The 14228-nt window shown below is 38.6% G+C and overlaps 1 protein-coding gene across 2 annotated transcripts in view; it reads left to right on the plus strand.

Annotated features, from left to right (window-relative positions):
- Positions 1 to 996: 996 nt before the first annotated feature.
- Positions 997 to 14228, plus strand: part of phf2 (PHD finger protein 2) — a 39128-nt gene continuing 25896 nt past the window's right edge. For both annotated transcript variants that reach the window (XM_042499668.2, XM_042499677.2), the window contains exon 1: positions 997 to 1226. In XM_042499668.2, coding sequence (XP_042355602.1) covers positions 1129 to 1226 — 98 coding nt within the window. In that variant the 5' untranslated portion in view covers positions 997 to 1128. The remainder of the gene's footprint in view (positions 1227 to 14228) is intronic.

Here is a 14228-nt window from a genome sequence, read left to right on the forward strand (position 1 = left end):
TTTATTTGGATTTTTTAAAGTCTTTTTTCTTTTTTTATTAAAAAAAATTTCAATTTATTTGGATTTTAAAAAAAAAAAAAAAAAACAGCAGTCAAAATTTTAAACATTCAGTCTAAAACCAGCCTCATAAGCTTACTCAGTCTTAAAAAGCCAACAATAATGTTACAGTGATGTAATGGAAGATTATAACATATATATGTCCAAATATTACAGATCCATAACCTCTTTGGTCTATGACCCAACCCCCCAAAAAGTAATCGAAAAGGCAAATCTTGTATTTTGCTATGTCGTGATTTGACAAAAATAACTAAACAATGAATAGCTCCTGTGATTACCATTAAAATGAAATGACATTGATCGATTGATTAATTAATTAATTGATTTCTATGGAAATTACATAATGTAATTCGTTTCTTTATCTAATAAATAATAATATATCGGATATTATAGTATTAAGCATAATAAATTATCATATAATATACACGATCACACTTTTTAATTTATTATTTTTCTTATTAATGCATCGTTATTAAATTTGGAGATCGCGTAAACGTAATTATGTAATAGCAAAATGATCTGATCTTAGCTGGAAGAATGTGATTTTGTTAAAAAAAAAAAAAAAAAGGTTTATTCATCGGCTAACAAATAAGCTGACTGATAATAATAAAAGGCTTTTATTTTGCCTGTTATATGTTGCTCAGAGTCTGAACGCTGCAGCGTTGATTGATCGGGACATTCATTCATCTGATTTGAGCTCCGCTGATTTAAACCTGCTCCCTGACGTAACTTTCACATTTATTTATTTATTTATTTATTTCGCAGCGACATCGAGGCTACATTTTCTTCTGGCTCCTAATATGACCGCCTCGGTGCCGTGCAGTCACCAGGGGGCATGCACATAGTAATAATAATAATAATGCATTTCAGGAAAGCCTGCTGCTACGACGAGCCTCCATCGTTTCCACCACACGGCCGTGGTGTGATGGAGATGTGCGTTTAGGTTCATGTGTCCGGCGGGTCTGCCCCTGGCTTTTTTTCTGGGGAAGATCATATTGGATCATATTGTTTGCAGGACGTTGTTCCTCCTGCAGCCCCCCCAGTCTATCCCGACGTAGTTGTGAATTGAACATGGCGACTGTACCAGTATATTGCATCTGCAGATTACCTTACGACGTGACCCAGTTTATGATCGAGTGCGATGCTTGCAAGGACTGGTTCCACGGCAGGTAAGGCCAGATTGCTCACCGTGGTGTTTTTGTGGCGCTTTGCATTTGTTTGAAACAAACAAAAATGGCGAGGTCTCGGTGCTGTTTGACAGCTTTGTGGCTCTCAGTCGCCCGTCTACATCTGAAGAGAGGCCGCTTGGAGAAGAAGAAGAAGGCGGAGTTAAATATAGCCGACCGGGGTTGTGACATTTTTTCTCGAATAAGACAAAACAGAATATCCTTATAAAAAGTTACAGTGGTTTTTAGAGTGATTTCGGTGTGGGTTTCGTGTATTAACTTCACTTAATGGGCATTTAACATCCCCGCATAGCCCCAAACTAACCCGTCCCTGTTGTAGTGAGCGGGCGGCACAGGCAGCGGGGGAAGCCTCGGCAGTCTCGCTGCTCATTTGTCTCCCTTTCCCCGCTTTATAGCCGCTTCCAAGGGGGTATTTCGCTTAAAATATATGTATATATTGCCACACTCGAACCGTCCTCCGAGCTTTCACCGAGTCTTTCCACGGAGCACGGCTGAAAATCACGACCCGAGTCTGAGCTCAGCCCCGCACAGCCTTCCTGCCAGGCAGCAGCTATGGCTGACAATAGCCCGGGCTGGATGCCCTTAAGCCTCGGCAGAGGAAAGAATATAGCTATTAACAGTCACGCAGGAGGTTTGTCAGCACTTTGAGCTACATCGAATAGGTTTTTTGTTTCACTGCGTTTAAACGGAGACGTATCGTCCGCCGCCGCTCATCACTTTCCCCGCTAAGCTGTAATGATCTCGGCCAAATCCCTGTTATCATCATGTTATATTTGCCTCCTGTTGTTGTAGTTGTTGCAACACAAGTCAGTCCCTGCACCCGTCTTTGTTTTGCTGTGTTTCACGCTGTTCGGCTGCACTCTGCATGTCTTTTTAGGGATAGATCATTTGTTAATCGTGTTTCGTTTTGGTGAACAAGCCCTTCAGAGCGATGAACAGTATTTACGCGCCTGAACGTTAACCCTTTAATGCTCCCCCTGGCTGCTGGCGCTGGATGGAGTTTTATCACAGTATATGTAGGGGAGAATTAAATGCTGGGGATAAGCCATGACCTCCAGTCACGCATCAGCATGAGCCAAACAAGCAGTACAATGAAAAAAGACCCATATTTAATTTTAGATCCTTAATGTTCGTATATATAAGATTGATGCTGCTTACTATATCATTTATATACAGTAGGAATTTCTTTTAGTTCAGTTCTGTAATGTTTATATCCTTGTTATAACGGGAAATTGCTACCATGGATTCCTCTTACATCCCTGCTTGAAATAAGAACCAATAATTATTTTATTTAAAAAAAACCCACCACTATAGCTGTGTACCTTTAGAATGAAAAATAAAATATATAGTGTTCCAGGGATGACATTTTCTTGTAGTCCCACGTGGAAGTTAGCAACACCCTGGTTCCCTCACCAAAAAACCCCCCCAAAAATTCCTTTTAATTTTGTATTATTGCAGAAAAAAGCCCTGTGGTAAATAAATGTTTATGATACTTAGATTTGTTCAGCCACATAATCTCCACAAATGAACACCACTTTTATGACTTTTGCAGCCCAAATAATGCAGTCACTAGAGGTAAATAGCTATGTTAGCCTATAAACAAACTACACTATGGTTGTATGACTTAATGTTCCCACCACAATTAGGCCTCATGTAGACCAGGACGGCCCTACTAAAAATGGAAAAATCAACGTTTGCATGATAACATTGCGAAAATGCTCCTCATATACACAGATCTGCGAAAATGCTGTAGTATGCATGCCAGGCTAGTAGTTGGTGGTGTAACTTTATAATAACACCATAGAGGAACACCATTTGCATGCGCCAAGTGTGGCAGTGACGTCACCATTCTCGCAGGATTTGCGTATTGCTAGTTCACACGGAGACAGAAGAGGTTGCATTTATAAAAGATTACACCCTGAAACCCAGTTTCAAAGGTTTGTGTTTTCAGACCCCCGAACTGCTGTTGTCATGTTAACAAAGGCCAAATTGCGACAAAAGTTTAACGTTTCATTCATGATCCATTGCTGTGTGGACCCTTAGACTGTAAAGCTGTGTTTGGCATTATGCCATTCTACAGTCTCATTAAGCCACTTCTTAGCAACTGCATTTTTTTAAGCTCATAAAAGCTTCAAAATTCACAAGAAGGGTATTTACTGATTTTTAGTGTGTCGTAGAGTCAAACGTGATAGCTTCTTAGGCTTGTGTAAACCACAGACCTTATTTCAGGTACCTAACCAAAAACCCGGGGGGGATGTTTTTCTGTAGACAGATGCAGAAGTTAGCGTCGCCCTGGTTCCGTCATCAAAAAGCTTGTGGGATTTTTCCTTTGGATTTTGGATCACTGCAGAAAATAAGCTCTGTTGTAAACAAGTATTTATGATACTTACATTTTTTGTTCAGCAAGATAATCCTCACAAATTAATGTCGCTTTTATGATTTTTTTCAAGCCTTAACGCAATCACCAGAAGTAAAAAGCTAAGGCTATAAAAGAATGACACTACAGTTGCATGACTCCCACACCACAATCAGACTGTAAAGCCATGTTTGGCATGATTATGCTCTGTAGACTAATCTAGCCACTTGTTAGCATCTGCCTTTTTTGAAACACATAAAAGCTTAAAAATTCACAACTACGGTAGTTACTGACGCATTTTATGTCAACAAAATGTAAATGAGTGGGTTTTAGGCTTGTGTTTACCACAAATGTCTTAAGATAGGTCTGAACAAAAACTCATTCAAAAGAGTTTCAGAGATGAGGCAATCAGGTGCAAAAATGCCAACTAATTTCCAGGTTTTAGGACTCATTTCTGGGGCACTCTATTATAATATGTTCTCAGCGGAACTGGATTTGTGTTACTCAGCTTTGGTATATAGTCACTGTAGATGATATTATGGTATATGTGTCCTACGTGTCATCAGCATAATTATGGTCTTTGTGCACTGGCAACATCTACGTAGTTAAAAGCAGGGAACCAATAATAGAGCCGTGTGGGATCCCACATGCAGTATGATGCACCTCAGCTGTTTAAATACTCTGTTGTGATGAGCTGGAGATACACTGGATTTGTCTTGGAGGTGGCAAAGGATAGCATTTGTTATCTGACATGCTGTGCATGTGGCAAGAGGAGGTTGTAAGTGGTAATTACATTGTCAAGCTATAAAAAATAATATGCAGTGCATAGTTTGTGTGGTGTGGACATATGTATACAATATGTAACAAGGTAACAGCCAGTATGTGGTGGTGAGCATCTAGGCTCACTACTGGGATTTTTATTGCTAGAATGTAGGCGTTTTATTGCTAGAACGAGGTAAAAATCAGATCTTTTGGAGGAACATGTGTAGTCTATTCGCTGTCCAGTACTGGTCTGAGGTAAGTTAAGCTTCACAATGACACACAGCAGGGGTAAACCATATGCCAAGCTGCATCAAAACTGAACAACAACCGTTTCCTAAATCTTCTAAGCTGTCTTATTTAGATCTAAAAGAGTCATCTTGATTCCGGTTGTGTTGAGTCACACCAGCGTTCAGGAGAGGGCCTTTGAGATGCTGCTTGCAGTTGTTGTGCCCATCTGTTGTTGATCAGGAAATAGTTCAAACTCTAACTGCTCCTAAAACCACAATGTCTTGTTTTTACTGTACATTTCTGTTTTATCCCACGCTGACTGAACAGTCAAACATGCACATAAGTCAGCTTTTTTAGACATTCGATTTCTCAAGATGCATTATTCAATGTGTTTTATATTGCATTAAATGAATGTGTGGAATGTGAAACAGGTCACTCATAAGGACAAACCCACAGACAGTTATTGCCCAACTCTGCAGCTGCATTGTGCTTTTTAGCCTCTTTTAGCTCATTTTTCATGGGGTGACCTCTAGATCGCCTGGTAGAGAAGACTGTGGCCCCATAGGTGAAGAGTCCTTTGCACCAAGGGATCAATTCTGACTCATGACCCTCTGCTGCATGCCCCCCCACCCCCCACACCTTTCTTGTCTGTCTTTAGCTAAACCATAAAAAAAGAAACTCAAACTATAAAATACAACAATGACAAATAATAGTGTCACAAAAGGCATTGTTGCACCAAACGGTTCTGGGGACTCGCTGAAGGCCTTGACACACTAAGCCAATCCATGTTGGACTGACAGTGAACATCAGTGACCCTCGTTGCTGTGGTGTGTCCCACACCGTTGGCCCTTGGCAGCACCAGTCGGCTTTTTTCTGGCGATTCAGCATTTTGAATCAGTGTCTGCAACAGTGGAGTTCGTCAGCAAATGAAATCACTCTGATTGGCAGTTCAGTGCAGCGCACGACAAGAGAAACAGAAGAGAGGAATGTAAACAATCAGCTAAAGTCAAGAGGGAGTGAAGTTAAAACAAACTTGTTATATGAGGTAAGATTGTTTTCCACAAATCACTGAGCTCGTAACAGAAATGGTTCCTGATGGGATGTGTTGTTGTTTAGTGGCACACAGTAAATATGCTTTATTCTTTCAGTATTGGAGTGTGTTGTTACTGTGCTATTTGTCTAAATAGCATCTTGGTGGTCTATCGTTTTCCAATTTTGAATGATTATTACAGACGACTGCCATCTGCTGGTATGGAGTGGTGTCTCCTCTCATGCAGGTGCAGAATGTCCGTGCTTGTTGGCTGTCGGTTGGGTGTGTTTATGTGAAATTTTTGGGCTGAGACACTGCGTCGTGAGAGTGACACAGCACAGGGCTTTCGTCACTGCTAGTTCTCTGATGTCGGTTTGGTGTGTCAGGGCCTTTAGAGGCACTGCGGAGCCCCCTGAGAACTACATACCTTCAGTGGCTTTTTTTCCTGTCTGTATTTGCAACGCAGCGGTACAAATGGTGCAGAAGTGATGTACTGTAAGCTGGCCAGCGGCTGGTAAAGTAACATCAGTTTCTTACTTTGATGACTCAAAATCACATGTATATCTTTACAGTTACAGAAGCTAGTGGCACCTTGACTTTATAGTATCATCTTATAAAGTTACAGTGGTTAATGCGATAGCAAAGATTTGCCTATTTGCACGTCCAGCACTCCCATTGATGTTGTGTTTTCTGGCCACCAGACAAATGGGATTTCAGTATTCACATTTCTTTTATCTCTGTTTTGGTCTCCAGGAGCCCCACTGGGAATGTCTCATCCACTGTGTAGGAAACAGTTACACTAAACCAAACCGTAAATGTGCTGTAAAACCTAAACAATGAGCTAAAAGAGGAATGAAAATTCTTTTTGGATCTGTTGTTATGCACGACCCCTTTTCAAATTACACATTTCCCTTATTGTTACAAAGGTATATCTGCAGACTAATGTGCTCAGTAGACAGACATAGTATCTTCTGTTGAGAAACATTTATCGAAGTCTGTTGAGGTACCAAGCATAGAATAAGCCTAAGTCAACACTTCCTGCTGCTGCTTCACAATAAAAGCCTTCTGGTGGTTGACTGGAGAGGGGAGCCTGATGAAGTGCTGAGTGTGCAGAACACTAAGACTAATGATAGCACAGAACACAAACAGTGGGTGGTCATAAGAACAAGAGAGTAGGAGTGAAACCTCCAACCAACATTGACAACGAACTTACATACTGAAAGTTCACCATGATGTCATTGTCATGGCTGTTTTGGTCAGGTAATGTCAGGTTTGGCCTTTGTTTGGACCTTATCAGATCCTTTATCAGATCCCTTATCGGATCGCGATAAAACACAATGATTTGATCGTGGTGAATTTCCATTATAGGGATAGGAAATTGTAAATATCATATCTGGCAAAACTCAAAAAGACTGCTGTGCATCCAACAATAAAAGGGACTCTGCAAAGAACATAAAAGAAAAAAAACCTTGCAAATGATCTTAATCAAGCATTGGCATATTTAATCTCTTAATATGATGAAACAATTTTAAATACTTGGAAAGGCCCGAGTATTAAATATTGTTTGATTGATTGTTTGTTTTTCACAAAAAAAGATGTTAAAAAAAAAAGAAGAATGTCTTTTCTATGATGCAATAAAAATATAACAATGACAAAATGTAATGTAAAGCATTTCCAGTATGTTTTAGTGCCATTTTAGTGGTTTAATGCATATTTTAATGATTGCTAGGATAATATTGTGAATTACTACCATTTTGGTCAGGATAATTATGACACAAAATTGTCATATCATCCCATGCCTGTTTAGAATTGACATATTTTGAAAATTAAGAATACAAACAAACAAACAAACAAAAATCAGTGTCTTCCAGAATGATCTGTGATAACACATTACTCTAATATGTTAATGTTTTCGTCTCTATGATTCCAAAAGTCTCCTACTGTAAGAAGATACTTAATAATAATAATAATAATAATAATAATAATAATAATAATTATTATTATTATTATTGCTGTTGTTGTTGTTGTTGTTGTTGTTGTTATTATTATTATTATTATTATTATTATTAATATTATTATGTAATAATAAAAATAATATTGAAATTTTCCCTTTTTGTTGAAAAAAAACCCTAAAGCATTAGTCAATATGAAAAAAGCAAAATTCACAAAGATATGCATATCTATGTCACATCTGTCTTCAGGGACAGAAAACAGGATCTTGACTTATAACATTAGAGAAAAAAAAGTCTGCAACATGTTTATGGCCTTTCATAATCACTGAACCATTTATATCAATTCCTAATTTCTTAAAATGAAAAGTAACAGAAATGGAGATGCATTGTTAATTTTATCTCAATTACATTTTAGTGAATCATGTCAAAGATAGTCGTGGTTTATCTTTGGACAACATGCCCCACTTTGGGCACCCTTGACCTCCAGGGATTCTTCCCTCTGCTAAAAGCTTCATACTGTCAGGCAGCATTTCATTCCAGATGTAATACACATGTGTGAGTGCAGACCTACCTCGTCTCCCACTGTAACCGCTGCTCGCCACTGCAGTCTGTGACTCACCTGTACGGACTGTCAGATTTATAGATAGATACTGGAGCTATACAATAAGTGCGTGTAAAGCAAAATTTGACACAAACGCTGAGCCAAAACGTATGTGATGAGCTTGTAACTATACGTAATAAGGAGAGAATTAAAGTAGTAATTCACATCTATATTACACATAATGACATGCTGGCAAAATAAATCAACTACACTATGTTCTTTTTCTATTTGTTTGGTTTGTCAAAAGCACTTATGTATCTGTCAGGACTTGACTTGAAGTCCACAAAGCCTGACTGTCAGTGGATTAGCTGTGGGCTTTCACCACACTGACATCACTGTGTTTTGGTTCTGGCTGTTATTCAGCTACTGTATTGAAAAGAAAAAAAAAAAGCGTGAATGGTCACAGCGAAGTGGTATCAGGCTGTGTAGTATTAGTTTTATTTGCTTGAGGGTTTGAGATGTGTCTATAAATTTCTCATGCTACAAAAATACAAATGCAGGTAAATTGAGTTTCATTGTTTGTGCCAATGGTATATAAGTTTTATATTCAAAACAATCTAAAAGCAATATGTTTTTATCCAGAAAATAATGTTAACAGGTTTTCATTGGAGTGACTGTTGAATTTCTCTCTTTATCCTTACAACAGTCATTCTTTTAGCTTCAGGTAACAGGCTTATGTGGGTGATGTGCTCTCTTAGTCATATTGGACAAAACAGGTGAGAACAGCTGAGTATTGTACATATCAACATCAACTTAATAACATTAATCATATCCTTAAGTACAGTCATGTATTTGTTGTTTTGATTTGTGACGAATCATTTCCCTGACTGCCTCCATCCTCAGACAACACCGCTTGTTCCCTGGTAACCATACCGTTTGTATAGCATACATAATAGCTGACGTTATTTGACATGACCTGCTGTGCCTCTTTTCACAGCGCTTTTATGGGCCTTGTCACAGATTTAAAACCTATTATTATTAGTATTCATATAGGCCTATAATTTATCCATGATAAGATAAATTGTCCCAAGCTTTCATGTCACAAAAAATGCACAGGACCTCAATCAACCCAACCCTTTGGGATTCTGACATAACACTGTTATGCCGCCTCGCTGTTCTGTTTAAAAGGTGCGATCACTGAATGGGGGGACAGAATGGTCTTGCCTTTTAGCCACCAGGAAAGATAATAACAGTGCTGAAATGGTCACTGTAGAAAAATGAAAACTGGCAGAAGGGGACCATGGACATTTTGACAGCTTGTTATGTATGCAACCCACAGGAGATTTAGGGACCATTAACACGGCAACAGTTCTTGCATGAAACGTTAACTTTTTGTTGCGGCTTGGCCTTTTGTTCACATGACAACAGTGTTTCGGAGGACTGAAAACGCAAACTTTTGAACCCGGGTTCCATGGTGTTATCTTTTGAAAATGCAACCCTGCCTTTTGCTGTGTAAACTGGCAATGCGCGGATCCTGTGAGAACGGGGATGTCATGGCCGCACTTTGCACATGTGTGTGATGTTCTTCTATGGTGCGTCATTACAAAGTTACACCACCAGCTACTGGCCTGGCATGCACACTACAGTGTTTTCAGTTGTTTTTGTGGTTTTTGTGTGTGTATACGAGGGTCATTCTCGCAATGTCACCATATAAACATGGATTTTTTTTAAAATCACAAAGTAAAGACTTTTCCAGTTTTAGTAGGGCTGTTCTAGTCTAAATGTGGCCTTAAAAAGCAGCCGTTGGCAGTTAGTGGCTAATTCAAAGAAGAAGAACAGTGGTCATAGGACGGTAAATGATTGTTATTGTCATGTTATGCCATTGTTATTATTTATGAAGCACTGCTGACGCATGTTATATGTCACACGAGAGGCTAATGCTGTTGTGTTCAACATCATGCCCTCCAAGCTTTTTTTGATTCCATGATGCCTGCATGCTGTCTAAAATCACACACTGGAGCCAAATAATTCTGCTGCCTTGTTTTTGATGTACAAAGCACTGAAGTGTTTTACTAAATTATTAATTTCAAGGACAGTTGTGTTGGCGCTTCTTTGCTGCTTACAATTCTACAGTTCAAGTAGCTGAGCTAGCAGAGCTACCAAAAACTAGCCAGCTTGCCTTTGGCGGCCTGTGATAGTCTTGTAAACCTCACCTTGTATGTTGTAATGGTGGTGTACTAAAGACAATTTAATTCTCCTGTGTTGTGCTCAATTGTATCAGGCGAATTTCAGTCAAATAGTAAGCACAAATACTTTTTTGGCTCTTTTTTTACTTGTTTTTGGATCTATGACACCACTGTCTGCAGTAGATTTTTGTCGCTATCAGCTGTCAGCATTCACTTAATTTTATTTCACATTGTGGTATTTTGAGGTATACACACACTTTATACTTCATACTCAAAACACAGGACTACAGTGTAGTGTGCATGTTGTGTGTCGGTCTGAGTGACCATGCTGGTGCACAGATATGTGATTGTAGCTCTTGAGTAACACGTGCCTACTAAATCCAAAGCGATTTACTTCTCTGGTGTTGATTGATGGTATCATTCTGTCTTGACTTGGTCAAAGACATGGTTTTCCTGTTTGTAGCTGGTATTACATGGACTTAAATATTTGTTTGATGATGCTTGTATCAAGTTATTTAGCATGTATTACTTGTTAACTCTTAACTGCTTGCTTTGTTTGCCCGGAAGGCAAAAACCTAGAACTGCATTAAAATTAGCATTATTTCCTTAATGCTTTAATCAAGAATTTAAATGTAGAAAATAATTAAGTGAGATGCTCATGTGTGTAATATTGCCCTTTATTTTATTTATCTGTGATTTATTAGATAATTGTGGTAGAAAAGCATAATAGTAGTAATGAAGGCCCCATAGCTGAATGTCAGACTGTTTTTATCATGTCGATCTCTGTTTTATGTCTAAATCCACCCCCTACAATATGTTATGATCAGACCTGCAGTGTGTGATGTAGCCTGACCTTTAGTTCTAAGCAGCGGATATGTGAGTGAATCTGTTAAAGGGCTTGTCCACTAACTTGCACTTGAAGAGAGAGAGACAGACTTTTATTAAAAAAAAAAAAAAAAAAAAGATCAAAATCAAAGCAGGAGGGGCAGAGATGACTTCTAGTTAGCATCAATTTCCAAAACTGCTGCATCCTACACTTCCCAGAATGCTTTTCACTTGTGATTTTTTTCGTCCCTGCCCGGTAGACACTATTATCTTTCAGACTACACAACCCTCGGTTTGTATCACAAACTTTGTGTTAAAAATGTGAAGAATCAAAACTCAACTGAGATAACCCTGATGACATCATTATGACATCATTAGTGTATTTTCCTCCACTTCAGAAAAGCTCCTCCAGAGCGACAGAAGGTAGCACACAACTGTTTTCACACACTGAGTAGTACCAACAATGCTAAGCTGGTCCTCATGCATAAACTTGGTGGAGTGCCCCTTTAAATAGCATTGATGACCTTTCTCTGCTTCAGTGTCTCCAATGGACTTGATGATCCCAGCATTTACAGCTATGGGTGTCCTCCAAATAGCATCCACATGAGATTTTGGGATATTTTTAGTAGGGATGATAACAGTTAATCAATGATCAAGTAATCGGTCGTTAAAAATTTTATTCGAAAATGTGAAATTATATCAATCAATCAATAGGTTATGCATTGCTGTCAATGCCTAATGTGCAATATGTTGCCGCGAGCTTTGATAAAGGAAAAAAAAAAAACATTTGGAACTGTTCAAAATTGTGCAAAGTTATTATGTTTTTCTTTGTTTTCAAATAATTTATGAATGAATTGATTGTTAATTTTACCAATAATCGATTAAGGAAAGTGCTTATGAATTGAAACCCTAATTTTTGGTGTTCCTTACTATAATTGTTAAAGTCTAAATGATACCAGTTGCAAGATACTTTGTAATGGCCCCTGTAGTATCAGTGTGGCTTTTTATCCAAAATTCGTACCACTGTAGGGACATGAGAAAAAGCTATATTCACACAGTATATAATTTGTAATGTCCCTTTAAAACAAATGTTTTCAGCAGACCCTGTCTTGCAGTTCAGAGAGAGGCGTCCATGCAATACACTGTCTGTCTGACCCACTAGCCCACAAAGAGACAAGCAGAGAGCTGTTCTGAATGGATAACAATGACACCAAACCACCCGACCAGTAATGTGAGGAAGCATTTTTGGATTTGACATCGTGGATCAAAAAATAGCGAATTTCAGTTATACTTCAAAGAAAAAAAAATCATTTGTGTGTCAGTTACTCACCCCGTGTGACCTTGAATTTATGAAGAGCACAGCTTTTCTCACATGCCTCCACGACAAATGAAGAAAAAAAGGGTGACGATTTTCCATGAATTGGACTTCAATGGGCCATATTTAACAACGGCAAAACTATATCGAAACATTTTTTTACAAACTCTAACACAACTCGTGCAGTATAATCGCCGTCTCATTTATCCAGCTGTGCGATCAGTACTTTCAAAACGCATTGATTGTCACTTAAAGCGTACTATTTAAAACACTTTAGCTTGCATGGTCAAGCTAAAGTGTGTGAACTCTGCTCAGTGGAATGCACGAGCAGAGTTCAAACTCACGCACTTTCCCTCGCGTGCTACTTCTCGGTGTGTGAGACTGACAAATGAGGAAGAGTTTTGGGTTTTAGCGAAAATGCATGTGTTTTGAAAGTACTGAGCGTCAGACTGGTTTAATGAAACTTGTGTGTTGTGTGAGAATATGAAAGGATTTTTTAATATTGTTTTTGCTGTTGTTAAACTCTTTTACTTCAATTCATCAAGAATTTTCTCCTTTTTCGGATTCTTCATTAAGTGTTGAGGCATGCAAATACACAAGTTCAAGGTAACATGAGGTGAGTAACTGATACTCAGTATTTCTGTAAGGCTACTCCATCGAATACTGCCTTACAGTAACAGGAGCACAGCTCGTCAGATTTAGAGCGTAATATAGATAGTGTTTGCTATGTGGCACATTCAAATGAATTCAAACTAAATGCTCATTAGTTTGTTCAAACTTTAGGTTTTTTAAGTAACTGCTCCACACTGAACTGTAATCACACATTACACATCAGTAAATGACAAACTTTAGACATATATCATTACTTACATGAGAGACATAACAGCGACAGAATACGTTCCTTTATGTATTATTACATAAAATGTAGTACAGAAACTTATTAAACAGCACGTTATCATTCTGCAGAGGAGTAGTCATTTACTGTGCACCCCACAGAGGAAGGAAAGAGGTTGAAGTCAGTTTCAGAAGTGTTTGAGGACGATGCTGCACTGCAGCTCATAAAGTGAAGACTCCCAGATGTGCTTAAAACTGGTGCATGTTTAAAAATAAATTCTATACTCAAGAAATCAATTCTGAAACTAAAACAGCAACAGTATATGGAGGCTGATTTTGAGGAAACCTGATCCTATGATGCGTTCAGTCACATACAGAAACTTGTCAGCACAATAAGTTGGAAGCTGTGCCATCAAGGTGACATATTTATGACATTCTCAGTGTTTTGGAAACTTACTCCAAAGTTGGTAAAAACATATCTCAACCAAGTACATGCCCCTTTTTTTCTGAAAGTTAGAAAAAAACTGAAGTGACCACACCTTACTAAATTCTTAATGGATTCTTTGATACCACAAAAAGTTGTCAGTAAAAGTGTCTTAACTATTGTTTGTTTGGGTGTAAACTGTAGTTTTCCCCCAAGGTGCCAAGTTAAGGATGTCAACAAACAGGCATTTTCACTATGTCCACACACACACACACACACACACACACACACTGTTGTATTTGCCTTCAGTGAAAGCGAGTAGGCGGTGTAGTAAAGCCACGGAGTCCACATTCTGGGAAACTCCCAGTTCATTTGAGCTTGGGAGCAGCGGCTCCAAATGGGAGGAATTTGCTTGTGCAAGTGACCGTGACAGCTGCTGTTTGGAACAGTGGGAAGAGACGGGCATTCACTGTCATCATTTTAAACAAGGCAAACGCATTGTTTTCAGATCAGTCAACTGGACTTTTGTGT

This window comes from Plectropomus leopardus, chromosome 2 (genome assembly GCF_026936395.1).
Source record: "Plectropomus leopardus strain MGB_pleo_1.0 chromosome 2, ASM2693639v1, whole genome shotgun sequence".
Taxonomy (NCBI): domain Eukaryota; kingdom Metazoa; phylum Chordata; class Actinopteri; order Perciformes; family Serranidae; genus Plectropomus; species Plectropomus leopardus.